The sequence below is a fragment of the Dunckerocampus dactyliophorus genome, chromosome 7 (assembly GCF_027744805.1).
Source record: "Dunckerocampus dactyliophorus isolate RoL2022-P2 chromosome 7, RoL_Ddac_1.1, whole genome shotgun sequence".
Lineage (NCBI taxonomy): Eukaryota > Metazoa > Chordata > Actinopteri > Syngnathiformes > Syngnathidae > Dunckerocampus > Dunckerocampus dactyliophorus.
This window is the reverse complement of record NC_072825.1, coordinates 26,666,568-26,691,986: the sequence shown is the minus strand read 5'-3', so window position 1 is coordinate 26,691,986 and position 25,419 is coordinate 26,666,568. Positions and strand designations below refer to the sequence as shown.

The following is a 25,419-nucleotide window of genomic DNA, read 5'->3' as shown; positions in this document are numbered from 1 at the left end:
TGACGACGCTCTGCTATTGGCCAAACGGAAGACTAAGAGGCGGGACATTGGCAAATCTCTCCTGTGATTGGACGACAGGCGTACGGCTCATGAAAGTTCTGGAGGCATGTTCTAAAATGTCACACTTTCCAAGTTGGATGGGAAGAAGGAAGAGTTAAAAAGAGTCTCTCGGAACCAGGACTGCCTTACTTGGATAAAGTAACGGACCAACAAAGGTAAGAACGAAAGTATAATGGCGTTCAAAAGCTGTCACGTTTGTTTTGCTTTTGTATAACATGTTGTCGCCTCACATTTATTGGTAGACTTTTAACAGACGGTTTTAGCAAAGACACCTTTATGTTCTGATACACATTTCCTGGCTTAAAAATGAGTTTAATCCACTTATACACTTATTGAATGTATGTTTGTGTTAATTTATGCGCGTAGACTTTGACATTTCCAGTTGTAGTGTCTGTCAATAGTAGCACGAAGTGTTTACTTCCGGTTTTGCGCGTGATGCTCGCAGCTGTCATGGCGACATTGCTGTTGACCTTTTTTGGTAGTTTTGCAGCTTACAGCTTTAAGTTGGGCTACAGCCACAATATATGCGCTGCGGCGGCCCAAACCTTTCGTCCTTGTGTAACAGAATACGAATTGAAGCATGTTTATGTATAGCCACACAAGAATCACCCCAATCGCCTTTTTCATTTACATTTTGGACAAAAACAGCTGTCCTCTGTGTTCTCCATAGCCATCTCCTGTGTGCTCCCCTGCCTCTTGTCTCCAGTCAATCTTAGCTGCTATATTTAGCTCTTATCTTTTTAAACCATCCCACTGTATGCTCCACAATGCTCCTTGGACCTCAGGCTAGATTCACAAGGCTTCTCATGGGAGACAAGACCTAAATTGCTGAACAAGTGTGTCACGACCAGAATGTGGCTCCGCTGTTATGTATTCATTAAATGTACATATAGACATAGGCTCTAAAGGCTTTAGAGCAGGGGCGTCCACACTTTTCCAGCGAAGGCCACATAGTGAAAAATGAAATGCTGCAAGGACCACTTTGATGTGTTGTAGATGTGCCAAGACGTTACAGGTATTTCAAGGATAAACTGCATCTCAGCTTTGTGATATAGGTGGAAAAGCATATAATTACTATAGGCGTCTGTTTTTTTCTCTTTTTTTCTCCCCATTTTTGCTAATTTTTTTTTTTTAAAGTCAACTTTCTTCTCAAATAATCTTTGTACATTTTCTTCTCGTAATTTTATGATTTTATTCCCATAAGATTTTAACTTTTTCCCCAACCTAACTTTCCAAAAATTACAACTTTATTTTGTTTTGTCTGTTTCAACAACTTTAAAAAAAAGTCTATATATACTTTTTAAAATATTTCATCTTTATGGTACTAAGATTAAATTATTTTTCCACATAATATTACATCCAACTTTATTCTCGTAAAACTGTCTTTTTTTCTCTTTAGAATACAACTTTTTTCTTTTAATTTCTTTACTTTATTCTTGTAAAATTACAGCAGATGTTTCAATTTCTGTTTTTTTTCCACTATTTAAACTTTCTTCTTGTAAATTTTCTTCACTTCATTCCCATATTGTGACTTTATTTGCATAACATTTATAACTTTTTCCGCAATCCAATTATACAAAAATTAGCACGGAACAGATTGGGTTGGACCTCATTGTTTCCACTGTGTACAAGTTGCGACTTGCTTTGTCGACGTCCATTAGGAACCTAGTGGTGTTGAAATGGTCACCCCCATTCTGTTGTCCGCCAGGCCTTAGTTACTCGAGCCTCGGCCAAAACATTTCCCCGCTAGTCAAAAAAAAAGTCATGGTGACCAAACTCCCACAATACACACACGAACTACTGATGACACACTAAATGCTCCTGGGAAACACACTTCCTGTGCACAGCGCACACATGTACTGCAAACTTGTAAGAACACATGACAGTAGCTCTTTATGTTGACAGAACGGGTGAGGCCTCGGGGCACAGGCATGTATTCAAATCTTGTGTGTGTGTGTGTGTGTGTGTGTGTGTGTGTGTGTGTATAAATAGACCACGCACGGTGGACCTTCTAATGTTGGACATTGAACAGTAGACATTATATGTTCCCTGCTGGCTGCATTGTACTCTGTCATGTAGTATTCTTTCCACACTTTCATACGGTGCTTATACTGTAGAAAATCAACCTGTTAAAATAGCAAGTTCTGTAAAAAATACATCATTTCAAAACCATTTGCCAATAATAATACACATATTATCTGTACAATTCAATTGAAAAAGAAATCTGTCTGTTAGAGGAAAAAATAGAACAAATATTAAGAAGAAAATATAATTGTTTCCACTCTTTTGTACAGTGCTTGTGGAAAGTCAACCTCTTAAATAGCAGATTTTTATTCTGTAATAAATAAATTATTTCAAAACCTTTTTCAAAAAATACAGTTCAATTGGAAAAAGAAATGACTTGTTAACTTAAGATAGTCAACCTGTTAAAATAGGGGTTTATTCTGGAATAAATTAGTTTGTAATAAATCATTTCAAAGGATGTATAATCTGCACAGTTTAGTCGAAAAGAAATTAATTTGTTAGAGGGGAAAAAATAATATAAATACAACGGAACCTCTGTTAGTGTACGTTTTTTTGGTTAACATCGATAATTTACAGCATAATTTTGCCTCTGTTTGCGTGCATTCTCTGGTTAGCGTACCAAATGCCCATCTTGTTGTGTTATTAATAAAAACTGTGTGAGTCCATCTGTATTCATAATGTATATTATTTGTCAGTAAATGCCCTTTCTTGTTAGCATCCGTTTTGGCAGCGAACAAAATGTCGCCCGTCTATGTCATCAGCGGTTGACTCTCAAAAATGTTAACACAATGTTTTTATAGTTTCGTAATTGTAGTTGTACATGCATAAAACAATTCTAAATGCATATAAATGAGGAATGAAAGGGCTAAATATTTAAGGTTACCTTTACCTTCATTGAAGATGACCGTTCCCAAAGACACAATGTGGCAGCGAGATACCACACAAACACCATCTTCATGTTTTGTCATGAGTTATTTCTTGAATTCTATTCTAGTGTTTCTTTATCAAAACACTTGCAACTTTCTTTGGCTTCGTTTTGGGTTACAATATTGAGGTGAGAAACACTATTGAATTCAAGAAAGAACTCATGTCAAAATAGGAAGGTGGTGGTGGTTGGTCTTGCTGCCACATTGTGTCATTTTTGGACGGTTATCAAGAATCACGTTTTCACTGAAGTTAAAAATAACCTTAAATGATCATTTATCTCTTTTATTCATCATTTATATGTATTTACTGGATAAACATATGATTGTTTTCTGCATGTCAAACTATAATTATAAAACAATAAAAACATGTTTTATGTTAACATTTGTGGCTTGTAAGTAGGGTTGGGCATCCTTTGAATTTGAGCGATTCCAGTTCCGATTCTGATTCCTAGCTTCCGATTCTTTTCAGAGGTAAGGTCATAAAAGTTTGCGTGGTTTAAATGAGGGCGCGAACCAAAGTTCTTGGATGAAATGTCTGAATGTTGCCATGGTTTTTAAAAAATTATATGCACTTTATATGTACTACTTTACTATGAATTTCTCACAGGGCTATTATTGATCAGTATACAGACCTGATCAAAATCTTAAGACGAGTTGAAAAATTGCTAGAATTTGCATTTTGCAATTTGGATCTTGATGAGGTTTTAAGTAGAGCTACAGTATGCAAAACAAGAAGGGGGGGGGGGTTAGACAAAAAACATTTGGAACTTGTAATTTAAACAAAAAAAACCCAAACTGAAATAGGTTGTTTATCACCTGATCAGAAGTTTAAGACCACAGGCTATAAAAAACTAAATCTGCTCAAAATGTTCATTTTCTGTCAGGCATTCACACTGTCATGCCCTCCTGATGGCTAAAGCTAAGAAGCTTTCTCTTTTTGAACATGGTCAGATTGTGGAGCTGCATAAGCAAGGCCTCTCGCAGCGTGCCATTGCTGCTGAGGTTGGGAGCAGTAAGACAGTCATTCTACATTTTTTGAAAGATCCTGAGCATTATGGAAGAAAAAAGTCAAGTGGTAGACCCAAAAAAATCACACCTGCACTGAGCCGGAGGATCCAATTGGCTGTCCATCAAGACACAGGGCGGTCTTTGACCCAAATTAAGGCCCTTACTGGTGCCGACTGCTGCGCAATAACCATCAGACGGCATCTGCGGGAAAAGGCTTTAAAAAAACAAAAAACGGATTCAAAGACCTCGTGTCCTTCAACGCCACAAAACTGCCCGTTTAGGCTTTGCCAGGGAGCATCAAACATGGGACATTGAAAGGTGGAAAAAAGTTTTATTCTCTGATGAGAAAAAATATAACCTTGACAGTCCAGATGGCTTCCAACGTTACTGGCATGACAAGGAGATCCCACCTGAGATGTTTTCTACCCGGCAAAGTGGAGGGGGGTCCATCATGATCTGGGGTGCTTTTTCATTCAGCGGAACACTGGAGCTTCAGGTGGTGCAGGGTCGTCAAACGGCGGGTGATTACGTGCAGATGTTGCAGCGAGCATCCCTCATGACTGAGGGCCCTCGTCTGTGTGGTAACAGCTGGTTTTTCAACAGGACAACGCTGCAGTTCACAATGCTCGCTTGACCAAGGACTTCTTCAGGGAGAATAACATCACTCTTTTGGACCATCCTGCATGTTCCCCTCATTTAAATACCATAGAGAACATTTGGGGATGGATGGCAAGGGAAGTTTATAAAAATGGCCATCAGTTCCAGACAGGTGATGCCCTTGGTGAAGCCATCTTCACCACTTGGAGCAATGTTCCCACTAGCCTCCTGGAAACACTCGCATCAAGCATGCACAAACCCATTTTTGAAGTGATTAACAAGAGCGGTGGAGCTACTCATTACTGAGTCCTACTGAGAACATTTTTTGTTCTGGTTTAGAGTTTTTTGTTATTTTTTGAGAGATGGTCTTAAACTTTTGATCAGCTGATAAACAGCCTATTTCAGTTTCATTGTATGTTTTCAATAAATTACTTTTTCAAAGTACTTTTTGTCTCACTCCCCCTTCTTGTTTTTGCATATTGTAGCTCGACTTAAAACCTCATTAAGATCCAAATGTGCAAAATGCAAATTCTCGCAATTTTTCAACTGCTCTTAAGATTTTGATCAGGTATATATACATATATATATGTATATGTATGTATATGTATATGTGTGTGTGTGTGTGTGTGTATATATATATATATATATATATATACATACATATGTGTGTGTGTATATATGTGTGTGTGTGTGTGTATATATATGTATGTGTGTATATGTATGTGTGTATATATATATATATATATATATATGTGTGTATATACAGTATATATATATATATGTGTGTGTATATATATATATGTGTGTATATACAGTATATATATATATATATATATATATGTGTGTATATATATATATGTGTATGTATATACAGTATATATATATATGTATATATATATATGTGTGTATACATATATATATGTGTGTATATATATATGTATATATATATATATGTCTATATGTGTTGGAGTAAAAAGCAAGAATGTTTAAAGTCACTTTTGTCCCATTGCTGCACAAGCAACCCTGTGTGTTTCATACAGACCTTGAACACACCCTGAATGCCTCAACCAGTCTGTGTTTGCATGTTTGAGCTAATGTATCTTGCAGCAATGGCCTGCTGGTCACGATGTGTGCGTGTGTGTGTTGCAGGAGACAAACGTAGCCTCAAAGGGGCGGGGCCATGTCTGGTGGCAACAGTGCGAACAACAGCTGGACCATCCTCAGTCCTGAGGTATTGTCAAGTCACTGCGTTCAACCTCATTCAAAGAGCAGGGTTTTTTAGAGGAACAAAAAAAAAAGGAAAGTCGTCCCAGTTGGCGTTTATTTTGGGTCGCCTGATTATGAAGTAGGTTTCTGTCCTCTCTCTTTGTCTTTTCTTTCATCTGTGCAATCGCAAGACAAATACTGTCATATTAGCATTCATATACAGTATGTATTGATGGATATTGAATAGAGTGATTGTGTATGTGATTGATTGTTGTGTGTATTTCGTACCAGGAGACTGTTGCAGAAACCGTGAGGCCTCTGGAGGAAGTGACGAAGCATCATGAACAAGGTTGCCCAGCTACTTTAGATATGACAAATAGAATTTATCTGTGTTATGCATACATGTTTATTGAGCATTATACATACATATCAGCAAAAAAAAAAAAGAGTATGGGATTATATTGGCTCGCATCTAAAATATTTGATATTGGCACTCCAATACAAGCAGTCGAAACCAGACTCTGCCCCAGCACGTCTATCCAGCAGTGGCCAGATAGAGCCTATGTGATTACAGCAACAGAGTGTGCTAACGTGGTAAGCATGGAGTAGGAGTGATGTCGGCCGTGTGGCAGTAAAAAGAAGTAAATGGGACCGTTTTTCCTCATACTAACAGTTGTTGATTATTTTTCTCTGTTTGGGTAATACAGGACTGTCCAAAGTGAGGCCCGCAGCTGTTATTTTATTGGCCCGCAGCACATTCTAAAAATATCATTTAACAAGAAAAGTTGAGAAAAAAAACAGCAAAAGGGGGAAAAATCAGCAGTAAGTTTACAAGAATAAAGTCAAAATATTAAGAGGAAAAAAGTAGGAATATAACGAGCAAAAGTTGTAATTTTTTAGTATAATGTTGTAATATTACACCGTGTTCAAAATTATTATGTAAATAGGATTTTAGTATGGGCCGCACGGTGGTCTAGTGGTTAGCACGTTGGCCAACACAGTAACAGTCTGGAGATCGGAAAGACCTGGGTTCGATTCTCCCTTGGGCATTTCTGTGTGGCGTTTGCATGTTCTCCCATGTGCGCGTGGGTTTTCTCCGGGTACTCCGGTTTCCTCCCACATTCCAAAAACATGCATGTTAGGTTAATTGGTTACTCTAAATTGTCCATAGGTATGAATGTGAGTGTGAATGGTTGTTTGTCTATATGTGCCCTGCGATTGGCTGGCGACCAGTCCAGGGTGTACCCCGCCTGTCGCCCAAAGAACAGCTGGGATAGGCTCCAGCATGCCCCCGCGACCCTAATGAGGAGAAGCGGTATAGAAAATGGATGGATGGAAGGATTTTAGTATCATAAACACATGTTTTTTGGTTTTTCAATGAATGGCATTGTGTCTTGGGGCTCTTTGGATTACTGATATCAATCTCAAAACAACTGTCAATCAGTTTGCCAGGTGAGCCCAATTAAAAGAAAACTACTTAAAAATGATGTTCCACATTATTAAGCATGCCACAGATTTCAAGCAATATGGGAAAGAAAAGGATCTTTCCGCTGACAAAAAAGCGTCAAATATTGCAATGCCTTGGACAAGGCATGAAAACATTCAATAATACACAAAAACCTTTGTACAATGAAGAAATTTGTGGCTGATTCAGATGACAGCCGGGATTGTGCTGATAAAGGCATAATGAGAAAGGTTTCTGCCAGACAAATTTATCGCATCAAGAGAGCACCTGCTAAAAAGCCATTACAATGCAGCAAACAGGTATTTGAAGCTGCTGGTCCCTCTGAAGTCCCATGAACCTCAAGGTGTAGGATCCTGCAGAGGCTTGCAGGTATGCATAAACCTACTATTTGGCCACGCCTAACCAATACTCACAAGCAGAAACGGTCACAGTGGGCCAACAAACACAGGAACATGAATTTTCAAACATCCTGTTTACTGATGAGGGCCGTGCAACCTTGGGTGGTCTGGATGGATGAAGTAGAGTATGGCCAGCATATCTCAACAAGGCTGATGTCAGAAAGTTGGTGGCTGAGTCATTTTTTGGATCGGAATCATTGGGAGAGAGGTCATAGGGTCTTTATGGTCACTGAAGGTGTGAAAATGACCTCAGCAAAGTATGTACAGTTTCTGACTGATCACGTCCTTCCATGGCACAATATGGAACCATACTTTGTGTAGCAAAATGACCTTCATGCATAACAATGCACCATCTTGTGATGCAAAGAATACCTACCTCTTTGTCATTGGCTGTTATGGGCATAAAAGGAGAGAAACTCATGGTTTGGCGCCTGTTTTTCCCCTGACCTCAACCCAATTGAGAACCTATGGCGCATCGCAAGCAAAATATCTATGAGGGTGGGACGCAGATCACAACAAAACAGCAGCTGTGGGAGGCTATTCTGACATCTTGCAAAGAAATTCAAGCAGAAAAGATCCAAAAACTCACAAGTTCAATGTAAGAATTGTGAAGTTTATATCAAAGAAGGGATCTTATGTTAACATGTAACTTGGCCTGTTAAAATGTTAGTGATTGAAATTGCTTTTGCTTTCAGTAAATAGGACCTCCTTATGATGCAAATTCAACATATGACCATTTTCGGTTCTTAACAACCAGTGAAATGCTTTGAAACGCTGTTGTGCATAGCAATGTGGAACAGTGCAATTTAAGTTTTTATTTTTGAAAAAAATACTGCTATCCTTGGGAGGTTGGTTCAATAGCATTGAAATTGTAGTCTAAAGGCTGTTGACTTGAAAATGATGATAGCTGTAATTTATATTGACTATTTAGCAAAATCAGATACAAATACCATTTGCATCATAATTTGGAACATAGTGTATGAGGAAAAATAAAGTCATTATAGTAGCATGAAGTCAAAATATTAAAGAAAAAAGATGTTTATTTGAAGTTAGAATTTTCTAAAAAACAAACAAACCAATGAATAAAGTTGTTGTAATTTTTAATTTTTAAACAATAAGAAAATAATTATATATATTTACAGAATCACACAATTGCGTCCCAACTGCTGTTCCTGCTTATGTTGACCAAGCCATCAAGTCTTGGTTCACTGTGTTCATATTAGCACTAAAAAGTGCTTAAGCCGACGTTGACATACACGCTCGACTGCTTTTGTTGACATAAAATGTGAGAGCCAAAGGGGTCATTGTTAACGCCATCGTTATTGCTAAGCAGCGTGCACACCAAAGTCACAAGTAAATGTCGATAAGCGATATCTATTTTCCGGTTATGTCGACAACCGCTTACATCGATGTCAGCCAGCCAGTCCCAGGGGCGTCAACATAAACGGGTTCCACGTTACTGTCTCACACTGCTGAAGTGAAAACTGTTTAAACTGCAGCTCTAGATGCCTTCCCTTGTCACCTTTCTGTGTCTCTTTCAGCCGGTGGTCCAACCAACCAGCCCCCACAGGGTGCTGCATCTTTGTCTGGTCCCCCTAATGTGGAGTGCAAGGTAAAATAACCATGTTATATCACGTTCCGCCATCTTTCATGAAGTCATGCTTTTACTTTTTCTTTGGCTTTTTTACAACACTTGCGTATAATGTCAAGTGCTCAGTTCAGCAAGCATTAAAGGATGAACGCTGCATGCGTATTTAACTTTTATTTCCCTCATCCCTCACTTGTGTCTGTTAATTGGTTCCAGGCGAATTTCTGCAAAGTAGGATTCCTTATTTATACATGGAATATTTTTGTAGTTAGAGCATAGAAAACCTGCTGCCTTTTTAAGGTTACTGTGTTTAGCATTATTAGAACCCTCTAGACATGAAATAACACTCTCATAGTCCACGTTAGCATTGACAGCGTACTTACTGTGGTGGCTACTGTCTCATCAACATATCGTTACTGACACCTAGTGAGCAGTGTAAAATACTACTGTAATGGCGCTGGTCACATATGCAGTGAACATTTGCACAGGAGATGCTGTCAGCCACAACTCACGTCAGTCACTGTCAGTCTCCACACTGCTAACCATGCTAACAGTGAGTAACTCTACCCTGCTGATGTCACACACATCACGTCCCAGGTCCTGCCTTTTAAAAGCGCACACAAGTCACACATGTTACACTACATACCAGATCTTCTGAATGCCTTTATATTTCTATTTTTGTTAATTTTGCCATTTTTATGATTGAAAAATATAACAAAATATGTACGATTTGCTTAAATATGCACATTTTCTGACTAATAATAGGTCATATTTAACCACAAAATGGCGATCATTAATTCATTATTGAAAAAACGCGATAGATGAGGGAACGATGTTCGAATCGCGATGTAGCGATGGCTGACTGTGCTTGAAGAAGAAGAGTGTAGGAAGAGAAGAAGAAGAATATACACCAGAGGTTTTGCAAAATGAGCTGACTAACATTCAAAGCAGTGAGTCTCTACAATTGTGTTGTTTTTTGTGCAAATTTTTTTTACACTTTATCGACAGTGAAGAATGTTTAGGATTTTTCTTAAAATTGCCTGTACAGTTAAACAATGTGTTTGACACTGGAAATGATTATTGCTGTTTCCATTTGTTCCTATGCTGAAAAATTGAAGTGGATTGTGTTCATTCATGTTTTATTCTCTGTTAGGGAGATTTTCCTGCAGTTGGATGTTTGTTAAAACGCTGAAACGATAGCAACAGGAAGCACTTTCAATCAGCATGACTAAACCAACTCTTAGCTCAAGGCTAATATTTGTTCATGGTGAGGACAAACATGACCAGAATGAAAGAAGAGGTAGAAGACAAACATGACATTTTCCATGCTTAGACTAATTTACTCCAAAAAAAAAAGTTTAGCCTCTCACGTACTTCAACGACTTGCTTCTTTTAATCAGGTAGCAGAAGAGAGAAAGGAAGACCTGAGTGGAGACTCGAGCACTGATCATCCCTCCTCCATGCCCTCATCTGTCACTGATGACCCCATTCCATCCCGCCATGCACTCGTCCAACAAGAGGCCGCACCTGTCGGCCCGGACCAGGCTTCCTTCTCTGACTCCTCCAGCCACGTGACCCCCTCCCCAGATGAGCCCCCGGGCTCACCGCTGAGCACAGAGACTCTGGGAGGGGTTGAGCTCACATCGGAAGAAGGGAGGTTGACACGTGAGGGAACCCGGTATCTGCAGGAGGAGGAGGATCTACGACAGGAAGGGGAAGAGTCCGACCTGGCTCCGGGGAGGGTTGAAAAGCACACAGGTATGAACAACAAAACTAGAAATAAGTTTATTATACAGTTGAACCCGTTTAAATTGGTCCTGTTAAGCTGACAACCCGTCTAAGTGGACCAACCCATCGTGTTCCACCTGCTTTAGTCAACATCAACATCCATGGTCGAACCAAAGTATTAATTTCTGTAAAAAATGTGTCAATTTATGTGAATAGCAGCGAGAATAACTACTGTCTAGTAACACAGCATTAAAACGTGCACACAGTGACTTCCTGTTCAGCGCAAAGTAAGCTACAAAATAAAAGCATGACGGTATTAAACTGGTTTCTGCCACAACAACTAACAAAATGCACCCATTTAATGATTTTTTTTAGATCATCAGTCACCGGAAGAAAGATTTGCGCATATACGAAAGCATGGTCCAAGGTACTTTCAGTTATGTCAACAACTGCTTATGTCCACGTCAGCTGATTTAAGAGGTGTCAATTTAAAACGTCTATTACTATATATATATATATATATATATATATATATATATATATATATATTTTTTTTTTTTATAATATTATTAAAGGAATGGAAATAACCCTCGCTAAATGTCCTGAACTCCATGTTTATTGAGCAGAATAATGCTGTAGCTCCACTTCACATAGCGGATGCCAACACAATAGCAAGAATTATTTAAATTCTTTTTAAGTTCCTGTTAATAAGAGTTCCTGGAAATGTTTTTTCTTGTCTTCTTTAGGCAGCAAACCATATGAGACAGACTGGCAAGCACCTCTGCTTGTGACAACCACGTAGTACACTCCATTTTTTCTCTGTTGCTAAAATGCAGTCCAATCCATTTCACAAAGAAAAAAATGAATGAATGAATTATTATGACCGTTAACGATACAGTTCCATCCATCCATCTATTTTCTTCCACTTATCCGGGTCCGGGTCGCAGGAGCAGCAGTCACAGTAGGGATGTCCAGACTTCCTGGTCTCCAGCCACCTCTTTCAGTTACACCGGGAGGACACCAAGGCATTCCCAGGCCAGCTTTGAAAGATCATCCCTCCAGCGTGTCCTCGGTCTGCCCCGGGCCTTCTCCCGGTTGGGCATTCCCGGAACACCTCACCAGGGAGGTGTCCGGGAGGCATCCGGAATAGATGCCCGAGCCACTTCAACTGGCTCCTCTTGATGTGAAGGAAAAGCAGCTCTACTCTGAATTCCTCCTGGATGACCGAGCTCCTCACCCTATCTCCTAGGGTGAGTTTAGCCACCCTATGGAGGAAACTCATTTCAGCCTCTTGTATCCGCGATCTCGTTCTTTCGGTCACGACCCACTCGTGGCCACAGGTGAGGGTAGGAACATAGATCGACCGGTAAATTGAGAGCTTTGCCTTCCGGCTCAGCTCTCTTTTCCACGACGATCTGGTACAGCGATTACTGCAGGATTACTGCAGACGCTGTACCGATCTGCCTGTCGACCTCAACTTCAAACCTTCCCTCACTCCTGAACAAGACCCCAAGATACTTGAACTCCTCCACCTGGGGCAGGACCTCATTCCCAACCCGGAGGGAGCAATCCACCCTTTTCTGACTGAGTACCATGGCCTCAGATTTGGAAGTGCTGAGTCTCATCCCAAAAGCTGCAAACTGCCCCAGTAAACGCTGAAGGTCACAGCCTGATGAGGTCATCACAGCCATCGGTGACAAAGGGCAGCCGTGGCGGAGGCCAACGTTCACCGGAAACAGGCTCGACTTACCTGGCAATGCGAACCAGGCTCCTGCTCCAGTTGTACAAGGACTGAATGGCACGTAATAGCGTGCTACCAATCCCATAATCCCCAAGCAACCCCCACAGGACACCGCGAGGGACATGGTTGAATGCCTTTTCGAAGTCCACAAAGCACATGTAGACCAGTTGGGCAAGGAGTTGGGCATGCACCCTCCAGTACCCTTGCAAGGGTGTAGAGCTGGTCCAGTGGTCCGTGATTAGGACGAAAACCACACTGCACCTCCGGTAACTGAGGTTCATACCTACGGTCGTACCCTTCTCTCCAGCACCCTGGAATAGACTTTCCCAGGGAGGCTGAGGAGTGTGATCCCCCTATAGTTGGAACACACCTTCAGGTCACCCTTCTTGAAAAGGGGGACCACCACGCCGGTCTGCCAATCTAGAGGTACTGTTCCCGACTTCCACGTAATGTTGAAGAGGCGTGTCAGCCAAGAGAGTCCCTCAACATCCAGAGCCTTGAGGAATTCCGGGTTGAAACTCGACCACCCCCGGAGCTTTTTATCTTCCCCAGATACCTGAAGCACGGTGATGAAACTGTCTGCGTTCATGTCCTCAGACTCTGCTTCCTCTTGGTGATACAGTTCCCCTCCGGTCATATACTGTAGGTGACGGTAATGCACATTACAGAAAAGGTGCTTGCTACTACAGTGGTGCCTTGGTTAAAGTCATTAATCCGTTCTACCCAATACAAATTTTCCCATAGAAAATAATGTAAATCCAACTAACCCGTTCAAGACACCCAAAAATGTTAAAACAAAACACATTTTATAGACAGAAATTAAAGTTTTACATGCAGAAAATGATGCAGAAATAATTACAAATGACAGTTGAATGGACAATTGAACATTTAACCTTACTTGTATGTGGTTTTGTTGGGAAACCCCCCACAAAACCATCAAGTAACAAAATAACACAAAATAAACACATTATTCTGCTGCAACCACAATTAGAAAAATTTAAAAAATATATCAAACTAAATACAATTCGAGAACCAATAAAAATGTACCTTTCCATTTTAATATAGAAAATAAATGAAAGTAAAAACAACCGCTGGTGGCAGTGACGTCGTGGAAGTGCGTCAGCGAGGATGTTTTGTGACATCTGTTGTGTTTGACCCCGGTTGCCGCGAACATGCTACGGTAAGTTTGAATGCTTATGTTTTGTTGTTGGAAGCAGAATGAATTTATGGATGTAAAATGAGACATTGAGCATCACCCTCAATGCGCCACCGGGTTGATAGACTGTTGTGCACCGGAGGTCTTGCACCCTTTTCTCTTCCATCACTTTTCTCTTTTGTGCGGCCCATGTGTTTGTTACGTTGTGTGTCTCTCTACAACTTTGATATAAACAAACGATGTTGCTCTAAAATGGCGCCCCCGGCCCATAATGCACTGCGTAAAGATTTCAGCTTTGCCGCGCGATCCAAGATGGTGGCGTAAACAAACGAGATGGTATTTTGAATGCTAAACAAGTGGGTGAACGCAAGCCAAAAAAATTTAGGATGTTAACTAAAATATACGCTAACCGGGGAAGATGTTAACTGAGTTACCACTGTATATACATACAGCTAATTTTATTTTTGTTTTTACCCTGGCTCCATCTGCTGGATGTCTGGTGCCTGGCTTGTCACCACTGCAAGTGGACAGTGATGGACTAAAATGAGACTGCAGCTTCACCACAATTAGATTTCTTCACTCAAGACTATCTCGTGTGTCAGCAGACAGTAGCCATGCTTGGGGAATCTAATAATAAAAGTCTGCTAGTAGCTGTTAAAACACGCACCATAATGACTTAAGTGCATTTTTTTGCTGTGTGTGTGTTTTGACATGGCTATTTTTGTTCACTCACTGGTCAAGGAATTTGTGTGGAGAGGATGTGGTTTCATGTGACATGAAAAATCTTTTTTCTTCTCTCTCTTATTGGACTTCCTTTGAGTCGGTCTCAGTGTGTAATTTTCAAGTACAGTCTATTTATGTTCCCAACATCCACTGATCCAGACTCCACGTGTTTGGATGAAGAAAAGGCCAAGGAGTCAAGGGAGCAAGGAGACTCAGAGGAGACAAAGACGACTCTCCTGGCATCTCTGGAGCGCATCGGGAGGATAGATGAGGAGGAGGAGGAGGAGGAAGATGAGGAAGAATTCCAGCTGCCACGGCGGGAGGACGAGAGCGTGTTCTCCCTGAACAAGTGCATCCTGGGTGCGGTCATCCTGGTTGGCCTCGGGACCATCTTGTTCTCAGGTAGGTGCCCCCTTGTGCGCACGTGATGGAAGGCTGCTGTTGATAACGAGCTAAGACTGAGCCGTGATGTACCTGCAGGTGTCTTCATGGACCTGGATGATGGTAAGTTTAGTGTTGTCTGCAGCATGTGTTTATGTGTGCATGCTTGCATGCCCTAATATTAGGCACACCCGCACAGTACAAGAGCTGTATTCTATATTAACTAGTTTATTTTTATAGTTGAAGTTAACCATTTTAACCCATTTGTGTTGATATTGTTACATTTCTAATATGAATTGTATACACAGTACAGTAGAACCCGTTTGTGTCGATGCCCCTCAGACTGGCGACATAGCCGAAACTAGCCGTTGCTTGCACATTTATGTACGCGTATCTTTGGCCAGACACGTAAGGAGAATGGGCCATTATAAAGGATTTTGCAACCTACGGCGATTTGTTTACATGTTTTTTCTCCATTTGGTGCACGTTGAACCAGGACCTGATTAGTTGGTGAACATAGGTGGGTAGTCGACACAAACGAGACCGACTTAGCCGGGTTCCACTGCACCACTCAAAAATTTGGATGCACCTTCTCCTAAAATTGGATGAGAAGGTGTCCAAACCTGTGGCGGCTAATGAATACTGTACGTCAGGGGTGTCCAGAGTGCAGCCCGGGGGCCATTTGCATCCAGCGGCTTGTTTATTATTGGGAAAAATGGGGAAAAATAGAGCAAAAATTATTATTGGTAAAAATGGGGGAAAATAGAGCAAAAATTATTATTGGTAAAAATGGGGGAAAATAGAGCAAAAAGGCAAACGCTAAAAGAAAAAAAGCTGACATGTTGGGGGAAAAAAAATCTAAAAATATCGCTGTGGTCCCCTCGCATCATTTGATCTTTTTGTATGCGGCCCTTGATGGAAAGTCTGGACACCTCTGCTGTATGTATACGGTATGTAAGTGAAAATGTACTTTTTTTTATGATTTTTTGTCATGATTTTCAGAGAGTGACTATAGTAGCAGAGAGCTGAGAGATTCCAAGGAACCAGGAAAACAGGTCAGTCTGGTGCTCATTTGTTCACTTGTTTGTTCTTGTTTTCCATCTTCTATTGCTCTCATTTTGACTACCGTATTTTCACGACATTAAAAGGCACAGTCTCAGCTACAGGTGCTATTTTAGTATTTAACACATACACAAAGCGCACCGTATCATTGGGCGCACGTACGCACGCTAAAACATATCATATCGCTCAGAAGTCAGTGAGGAAGCGACAATGCTTTTTCTTTAGATAGATTAAGAGCAGAACTCTCATTCAGTTGATCAAACCCACTTGAAATCAGGATGGTCATCACTCAACACAACAGTCTAAGTCATGGTGCACAACTAAAAACATCACACAGCAACGCAAAAACAGACAAGACACTACCGCTATTTTTGCAGACCAATAACTAACAACTATGTAGCTCAAAAATGTAACTTTAAGAGAATTTGCACCAAAACACTACCGCAAAGCACGCTGGGGAACAGGAAGTGCGCCCAGTGACTACAATACGCTAGCATGCATGCTATTGTATGTTTTTAAAAAGCCAGCGAGAGCAAAACTGAGTTGTGTTGTACTTTATTGAAGTATTTAACAATGTACTCACGTTATTTTGGATCAATCCTCATCCACAAATCCATCACAGTCCTCATCCTTTGTATCACAAATGAACAGCGGGGCAAGTTCTGCATCAAACACCTGTCGTCATCAGTCTCGTTGCCGTGCGGCGCCTCAGAAATGATGCTGGCTTTTGTGAAAGCTCGAACAACAGTGCATCAGACACGTTAGCCCAAGCATCCACAATCCATTAGTGAAGCTGTGTTCGCTAGCTGTCATCCATTGCTGCCACGCCGCTCGCAACTTCACTTTAAACGCCGTGTTTACATCCATTCACAAATTGTGACGAAACTCGCACGGCGCTGCCTCCCAGTGTTAGTGAAGCTGTGTTCACTAGCTGTCATCTATCGCTCCCACGCCGCTCGCAACTTCACTTTAAACGCCGTGTTTACACCGATCTCCAGCGGTTGGAGTTCATTCGTCCCGGAATGATGTCAAGCTCCAAGTTAATTTGCTGCACTTGTGATGCGTGTGAAAAAAACATCCGGTCTCTTTCCGTACATGTCACTCAGCCACTCAGCCATTTTCTCATCGTCCTTCCAGCCCCTTTGATTGGTCTGGCTAGAAACTTTTCTTTAGGCAGCATCTTCCTCTTAAAAATCACCACAGGTAGCAGTTTCTGTCAATTACCATGGCAACCAAGCACAACAGTAAAAGCCAACTTCTCGTGCCCCGTTGTGTGTATCGCTATCGTGTTGGTCTCCTCTACAGTGTGGTTCACCAGGATGTCGAAAGTGAGCGGCACGTCGTCCATGTTGGTGATGTAGTTGGGTAGTAGTTGTCTGCAATGTTTTTACTGCAGTAGGAGCGGAAGGTTGCCAGCTTTCCTTGTAATCCGCTGGATGTTGCTGCGCCACGGTAGTCCTTGCCCGGAAGGAAAGATGGCGCCATTTCATAAAATATACCTATATAACTACTGGGGCCTTTAGCCTTTAGCATCCTCAGTCACGTCCACGTCCCTTTCCTCTATACAAGCAGCGTGTCGGCAGGAGACGCTCCCAGTCAGTCGAGTGGAGCGCTCATAAAAGTCACACAGCAACACTTACAGATTTTGGAACTCGGTACACACATACGGCGCTCCGCATTATAAGGCGCCCCGCCCATTTTGGACAAAATTTAAGACTTTTAAGTGCGCCTTATGGTCATGAAAATACTGTATTCTTCATTTGGCATCACCTGCATTAAGGACATTTTATATGTCGATTGTTAGACAACATTGAGACAAAAACGGTTTGTGTTGAGTTACTATCAGTGGATAGTAAAAGCTATACAAGCTGTACACTGACTGATCTAAAGCCTGGATTATGCTTCTGCGTTGAGGCACCAGCATACGCTATGTAAGCGTGCTCCTCCCCCTCCAGACCGTCTTCTGTAGCTTGACGTGGGTTTTAAAGGTTGTGATTGGTCGGCCTGTAGCACATTATTTCCTGTAGGTGCACAACTGCTTTCAGTCAGTACAGCACACCTCATGAACAGCTTCGTCACTGATTTTGTATCAACAGTTGCAATGAAAGGGACCATTGTAACACATTGATTAGTTCCAGTTCCAATGAAACCCGTCTCACATCTCTCCTTAACTGCAGGAGTGGCTTGAACCGGAAGTTCCTCCGTCCCCAGCAGACGCCGACCACTCTGAGCTTCTGACCAAACTCGCCAAAGGAAACCAGCAGATTTCTGTGCTGCAAGCCCAACTTCAGGTGTGCCCACATTCCCCGTCGTGTTTGTGTGTCTGCACGTGCATGTGTGACTAAAAGTCGGGTTTGCATTCACTGGAAATGTGGTGCATGTTCTCATGTGGATGTACAAAACTGGCTTTGTGGAGAGCATAATAGGCTTTTCTCAGCATAGATAGTTGGATGGGTTCCCTACTCACCTTTTGTCAACATAAGGAGATAAGGAGACCACTTTTATTCTCGAGGAGCCTGAGGGCAGCATTAACTGCTGAAGTAATTTGGAGATTGTGGACTATTTAAGCTGTTACTGCTCCTACAGCAAATAAAAAAGGAAAAGGGGCCTTACTCTTGGCAAAGCTCACTGAGGCACACTACAGTGGAGCCCGCCTATGTCGACAACCCATGTCCTGGTTCACCATGTTCTTATTATTACTAAGACATGACCGTTTAAGGGGCATCCAAAGTGTTTCCATCATGGGCCACATAGTGAAAATGAAAGGATGCAAAGGCCATTTTGATATTTTGTAAAGTAACACATACAGATATGCTAAGAAGTTACATACACAGTATTTCAAGAAAAAAAATTGCATCTATTATTAGTATCTACTTCGCTCTTTTTTCCCCATTTTTGCTTTTTTTAAATTTCCAAATATTTTAACTTTCTTCTTAAATAATCTTTGTAAATTTTCATTTCATAATATTTTGACTTTATTCCCATAATAGTATAACTTTTTCCCCAACCGAATTTTCCAAAAATTCTGACTTTATTTTGTTTCGTTTGTTTCTCATAATATTTTGACTCTTTAAAAAAAAACATATATTTTTTTTTATATTTTAATTATACGACTAAAATTAGTATTTTTCCTCATAACATTAAGAATTTCTTCTTGTAAAATTGTGACTTTTTTCACATTAAAATACTACTTTTTTCTCTTGAAGGTATAGTACGGATTTTTTGACATGAAGTTGTATGACATCCCCATCAGCAGTGTAGTGTATCAACAGTGACTTACCCCTCACTTGGACCCGTCAGCTCATTTCTGGACGGATTCCGGAAACGTAGTTGCGGTTAGTTATTGGGGTTACTGAAGTAAAGAGTTTGGCGTCTCAAAACAATATGCTTTCGAAAGAGTAATACATTTGCATGACAAAAATGCCTCCTCGAAAAAAATCAGACCTCACGAGTCGCTTGGCTTTACTTTCTCTGACGTCATATTAATGTGCGCTATGGGCTGTACATTGTTGTGTGTGTGATGAAGATGCATTCACCGCAACGTCGCAGCCATCTTGTTTACGTATGTATTGATGAAGATGCGAGGGTCACAGCCATTTTCATCACATACACAGTAACGGGCAGACGATAACGCGTGTTTATACAACGTCAGAGAACGTAAAGCCAAGCAATTTGTGAGGTCTTGTTTTTTCGAGGAGGCATTTTTATCATTCAAATGTATTACTCGTTCGAACGCATATTGTTTTGAGAAGCCAAACTCTGTACTTAAGTAACCCCGATACCTAACCGCAAAAACGTTTCTCATCACCGAAATCCGACCAGAACTGGGCTCACGGGATCAAGTCAGGGCTAAGTCACTGTTGATGGACTACACTGCTACAAAAAATTTAAAAAATCCCTTTTAATATTTCGATTTTTCAAATTGATCAAATTACAGCTGTTTTTTTCCATTTCTGACATTGTTTTTCTTTTCAAATTTTCCAACTATTTAAACTTTTTTTTCTTGTAAATTTTAATTCTAACTTTATTCCTATGATATTTAGACTTCATTTTCATAAATTATAACTTTTTTGGAAAAATTACAACTTTATTTGTTGTTTTGTTTGTCTCTCTATTACGACTTTTTTTAAAAATTACTTTTTCAGCCTTGCTTTCAATAAAAACAAAGACACACACACACACACACACACACACACACACACACACACACACACACGCATTCTATAAATGGGATCAATCAAATATGAAAACAACATAGACATCATTCAAAAATGAGAAAAAGACAATTGTCCACCCTCGCTCTATTGGCGGCGACAGTGTTGCTTTTGGCAGTGATAATCTTTTTGGACTCCTCATAACGCTCCATAATAATTACTTGCTCATCTTGTGTAAAATACACCGGCCGGGATTGCTCCATTTTATGTAACCGGCACTGAGTACAAAGCCAAGGACCGAACTTGACCAATTAAGCTGAGTTTAACTTGGGGAATTCAGGTTTTGTTGAGCTCCATCATGAGCACAAAGCCAGGGTTTGTTGAGCCACTTTCACAGTACAGGGCTCTGTTAAGTCACATATAAACAAAGCATCTCGGCCAGCGTTGCCAACTTTGCTTATAATAAGTGACTTTGGCCTTGTTTTTGTAAACATGCTTCCGAATTCTCAAGTTTCTTGTTGTTTTCGGCTTGTAAAGGCAGTGGGAAATTCCAAAGTTCCCTGTTGTTTTTGGTTTATTTTCAGAGATCTAGTCGCTTCTTTCTTTTGCGGAACCTGGCAACCGTGTCTCAGCTGCAAATGTGCATGAGAAGGAATTGGATGAGTCACATTGTGCTATCAACTGTGCTTTCGTTGAAGTGATTACGCAAAACAATGACCTGCCAGGCACAACTGTTGCCCTCTATTAAATTTATGACGAGCACCTGGATGAATAGCAATTTGCACAGAAACAACAATAGTGTGATGGCTACTTTTTTACATGATAGAGTAGGACCATTTGACTGCCTTCATTCGTAAGTACTGTACTTTGTGTCTTCGCCACATTCATGAGTGACCCGACAATCCAACATGGACTCATGTTAGCTTGAACAGCTACTAGCAGTGTGCATACTGCCAACATTTACCAATTTCTACACAATCACGACCAACTTGGCCACAATTAATGCTGGGTTACATCCCGCTATGGAGACTGGCGCGTGCTCAGGACGCCGGCTTCGCTCCGGTAGCACACACATGCAACAGAGAGAACTAGTTTCCAATTGCATAATTTAGGTGTGTTAATCTGACTTTGATAAAGCCAATCACGATCCAGTGAAGGTGTTTACATGCGTGTTTCAAAGATAGTGTTACGCAAATTCATGCAATAATTTGCTTTTTTTTAATGCATGTGAATGTACTGCTTGGGCTTCAGGTGTGACTCCAACTAATATAAATGTTGTCATCAGAAGCTTCCAAAGCCATGTTGTTGTCATGTGGGCTTTACCACATTGTTAAAAGACATGGGGGGGTTTACCCAGGCTGTGTGCTCAAGGTGCACTCAACAAAACCTGAATTCCCCAAACACAGTTGAACGGTACCACAACGGTGGTGATCAACTTACTTTGTCAAATCGGTTCTCGGCTTTGTGTTCAGTGCGCGTTCACATAAGAAGGGGGGCGTTTAACGTCATATTATTCTACTTCGGCTCAAAAATGTAGACATCCTGGCTGGTCTATTTTACACAAAAGGAGCAAGTCATTATCATGGAGCGTTATGAGGCGCTCAAGAAGATTATCACTGCCAAAAAGCAACACTGTCGCCGCCAATAGAGCGGGGGAGGACAGCTGGCAGAATAATGCCGGGTATGTAAATGCGAAAGTTAACAGATTACTATAGTAACTATACCCTGCAGGTATTTTCATGTATCAATGCTCAACATTGAAAAACTTTGACATATTAACGCTTATCTAGTTTTAAAAAAATAATTGGAGCAACAATTGTCTTTTTTTCCATCTTTGAAATGTCTACCATATTTTACTTATATAGAATGCTGAACCTCGTGGTGACCACTAGGTGGCAGTGGTGACGTGTTTTGGGCAACATTTCCTTTTGGGACAACTTTTGTGTTTTATTGTGTTATCTTTTGTGTTTTAAGTGTTTTATTGCAGTTGATTGATGTAAAATGCCATATTTCATGTTGCATTTTATTCCTGACATTTAGCTAGCTTAGCTTATCTTAGCTAGCGTCTTCCCTTGGCTGAAAATCTTATCTCATATAGATGGACAACTTCATCAGGGAATGCTCGTAGATCAGCGCCATCTTTGTTTATGTGAACCTTTGACTTTGAACAAAGTAATAAAAAAAACAAAATAATGTTGGTAACCCTAAGTCTCCTATAACAGGAAAAGTTTAGTCTGATTTAATTTCAGATAGTGAGTGAATAAAAGGTTTTTGTGTTCGTTCATTTTGTTTCCAAATGTGTGTTACGCAGTCTTTGGGTGCCTTGTGTGTTATCCAGGCGCAGAAAGAAGAGCTGAAAGCGGCGAAGGGTCAAGCGGCGGAGGGAGAAACGCAGCGTATGCGCTGGGAGGAGGAAAACAGTCGGTTGAAATCTGAAATGGCGTCTGTCCCTCTCCTTCAGAAGGAGAACGAGAGGATGAAGAGAGAGCTGGAGTCTCTGCCCACCCTTCAGAAAGAACTAGAAACTCTCAGGTCCACTGTCACGGAGTTGAAACGCTCAGGTGCGACGGGACAGCACGAGTAGAAGGAAGTTAATAGTTTGTGTTGCGTTTCTGATTCGTCTTCTTTATCAACAGCGCCCCCAAGCGGTCAGTCAGCAGACGGACAGCGGGAGGCGTCTCCCAAACTTGGGGATGAACAGAGAGCAGAGAAGGAGAAACACGACAGGGGCGAGTGGAAAGAGAGCAAAAAGTCCGAATGGAAAGAAGGCGAGAGAAAGGAGCGCAAAGATGGCGGAAAAACAGAGCGAAAGGAGGCGAAAACTTATGAACAAGACAAGCTGAAGGAAGGGGAAGGCAAGTATAAGATCCACAAGGAGGAGAAAGAGTGGAAGGATAAAGACCAGAAGAAGGAGAAAGCGAGTAGAGGAGACGAGGGAAAGACTTGGAAGGATAGAGGTGAGAAGAAGGAGCGCGTTGAGAAGACTGAGAGGAAAGAGTGGAAGGACGACAAAGAGTGGAAGGAGGAGAAGGAGCGGAAGAAGGACAAGCATGAGAAGAAGACAAAGGAGTGGGGGGGAGGAAAACATGAAGGAGCGACTCACAAGGTGAAAGACAAGTGGAACGGGGGCAAGAAAGTGAAGGATGGCTTTGAGGAACGTGGCAAGGAGAAATGGAGTGGGGAGAAGAAGAAGAAGGATGGCAACTGGATGAGCAATGATCAAAAAGGTGAGCGGAAACAGTACGACTATTCCAAAAAGCAAGTTGGAGAGAAGGTTGACAGGAAGCAGGGGAATCAGAACGAGAAAGGCGATCAGGACTCTAGGAAGGACAAGAAAAAAGACGAGTGGAAGAGGAAAGAGGACAGCGGGGAGTGGAAAGACGACACCAAACACAGAGATGACAAGTTCACTGGGTACCACCACCACCATGAGGAGCACCTGTGGGGTGAGAGGAAGACACCTCCCGCCCACCACCAGTCCTCCCTGGATCAAGCAGACTACTGGACCCAGCAGAGGAACCGCCTTCACAGGAAGCCCAAAGCCCCTCAGCACTGCGTCTCCCCGGAGGCCTGCGCTCAGGCTGAGGGCCTGCACCCCGTCTCCTTCGCCCAGTTTGAGTCCATCCTCCAGACGTATCTGGCCAAGGCAGAGCAGGCCGGCGTGGACGCTTCCAAGAGAGAAGAGCTCAAAAAGCTCGCTGCCGAGTTCTTCCAGGACGGCGTCTTCATGCACGACCAGGTGAACTTCCGCAAGTTCGTCAAGAACCTGGCCGATATCCTCGAAGACATGGTGGAAGGAGACGAGGAGATGGAGGAAGAGGAGGGCAGCGCTCTGGAGGAGGAGATGGAGGCTTTTGGAAGGGAAGCGGTGGCGAGGTTTTTAGCGACAGGTGGTGAGACGCACAAAGGGGAGTGGCAGAAGGAGAGCGGGCGGGCGAGCGGCTGAAGCGGGAAGTGATGGAGGAAGTTCACTGAATATTGGACCACGATAATGTAACGTTTGACGGCTGTAGAAGAGATTCATTTAGCGTCACTTGCCCACGTTTTCCATGTCCACTGCCAGCTTTCGATGACTGAGAGAAGACTTGGTAGGATAAAGAGGAGCCTGCATATCATCCAGTTAAGTTTATTCACCCAGAATGAAGACCCTGTGCATCTATTCCTGCAGCACTCGCACTGCTCAAGTCTTATTCTTGACACAAATCAGTCCGTTTCCATGGTGATGTGTCGGCGGCAGGAGATATTGAAGTGTGTTTTGTTTTCTTTTTTTAAATTAAATAAGCAGTCTGTTGGTTTCCTTTTGGAATATTTGTACATACTTAATTAAACACTTAAACTATACAAGTAACTTATTCTTTTTTTGCATTTTGGCGTAATATAGGAAGGCACATAAAAAGACTGTTATAAGCTTGTTTGTAGCTTCTCAGTTACATAACTGCACTAAAGCTCTTCATTTTTCAAGTTTGTGTATTAGGTTGCCCATACTGGCAAAGCATGTGCTCATTGTTTACTTTTGCTTATTTTCATGCATAAAGTGCTTTGTTCTGTTAGAATGTTCATATTGTCACTTGTGTTGCCAAGGCAGCTGTTTAATAAAGTTTGGGCATCCTACACTCCCACATTGTCTTCTGTTAAAATGACTATACGCTCAGAACTGTGGTGGAAGTTGATGCTGTGATATAGACACGCCCTTATTTATCTGCACTGGAAAGAAAAACTACAGCATTTAATTGACCTGGAAGTACAAAGGGATATTTTCCCGATTCGCAATGTCACTACGCAATTCCTACCGGAAACGCAATCTGTCGATAATTTTTTTCAATTAATCGATAAATCGGATTTTACTAGACTCTTTTTTAATTTCCGCCTATTTATTGCTTAAATATTCTGTTAAAATAATGTAAAAATTTAAAAAATCAAAATGTTCGTCAAATACCTTCAGTAAAACAATATGCACAAACATACAATCCTGATCATTTTCTTGGTCGATTTGTCTGAAGCTTGTTGTTTCAATTAATGGAGTAATTGGTTAGGCCATAAATGGACCAAATTAATATGAAGGCTACACTAAGTGTTTGAGTCTGCAACATATCAGAAAGTCATGGACGACTAAGGAAATTAAAAAACTGTTCCCTCACTACATCGGTTCACCTTTTGCAAGTTCGCTGTTTCGCTTTTTTTTTAACAGCGTATGCACGGGC

At 41.4% G+C, this 25,419-nt stretch overlaps 1 protein-coding gene across 4 annotated transcripts; it reads left to right on the top strand.

The window, feature by feature from the left end:
• Positions 1-66: 66 nt before the first annotated feature.
• On the top strand, positions 67-24,837 carry pbxip1b (pre-B-cell leukemia homeobox interacting protein 1b). 4 transcript variants are annotated; one of them, XM_054783168.1, is made up of 11 exons: positions 67-215; positions 5,766-5,847; positions 6,114-6,171; positions 9,227-9,297; positions 10,674-11,031; positions 14,781-15,023; positions 15,102-15,125; positions 16,005-16,057; positions 18,242-18,355; positions 22,680-22,779; positions 22,855-24,837. In XM_054783168.1, the coding sequence occupies exons 2-11, from the start codon at positions 5,797-5,799 to the stop codon at positions 24,162-24,164; spliced, it is 2,382 nt and encodes a 793-aa protein (XP_054639143.1). In that variant the 5' UTR covers positions 67-215; positions 5,766-5,796; the 3' UTR covers positions 24,165-24,837. The 4 variants fall into 4 exon arrangements, with proteins under 4 accessions (XP_054639143.1, XP_054639141.1, XP_054639142.1 ...); XM_054783166.1 differs by having other exon boundaries at positions 22,557-22,779; XM_054783167.1 differs by lacking the exon at positions 15,102-15,125 and having other exon boundaries at positions 22,557-22,779.
• The last annotated feature ends 582 nt before the right edge of the window (positions 24,838-25,419 follow it).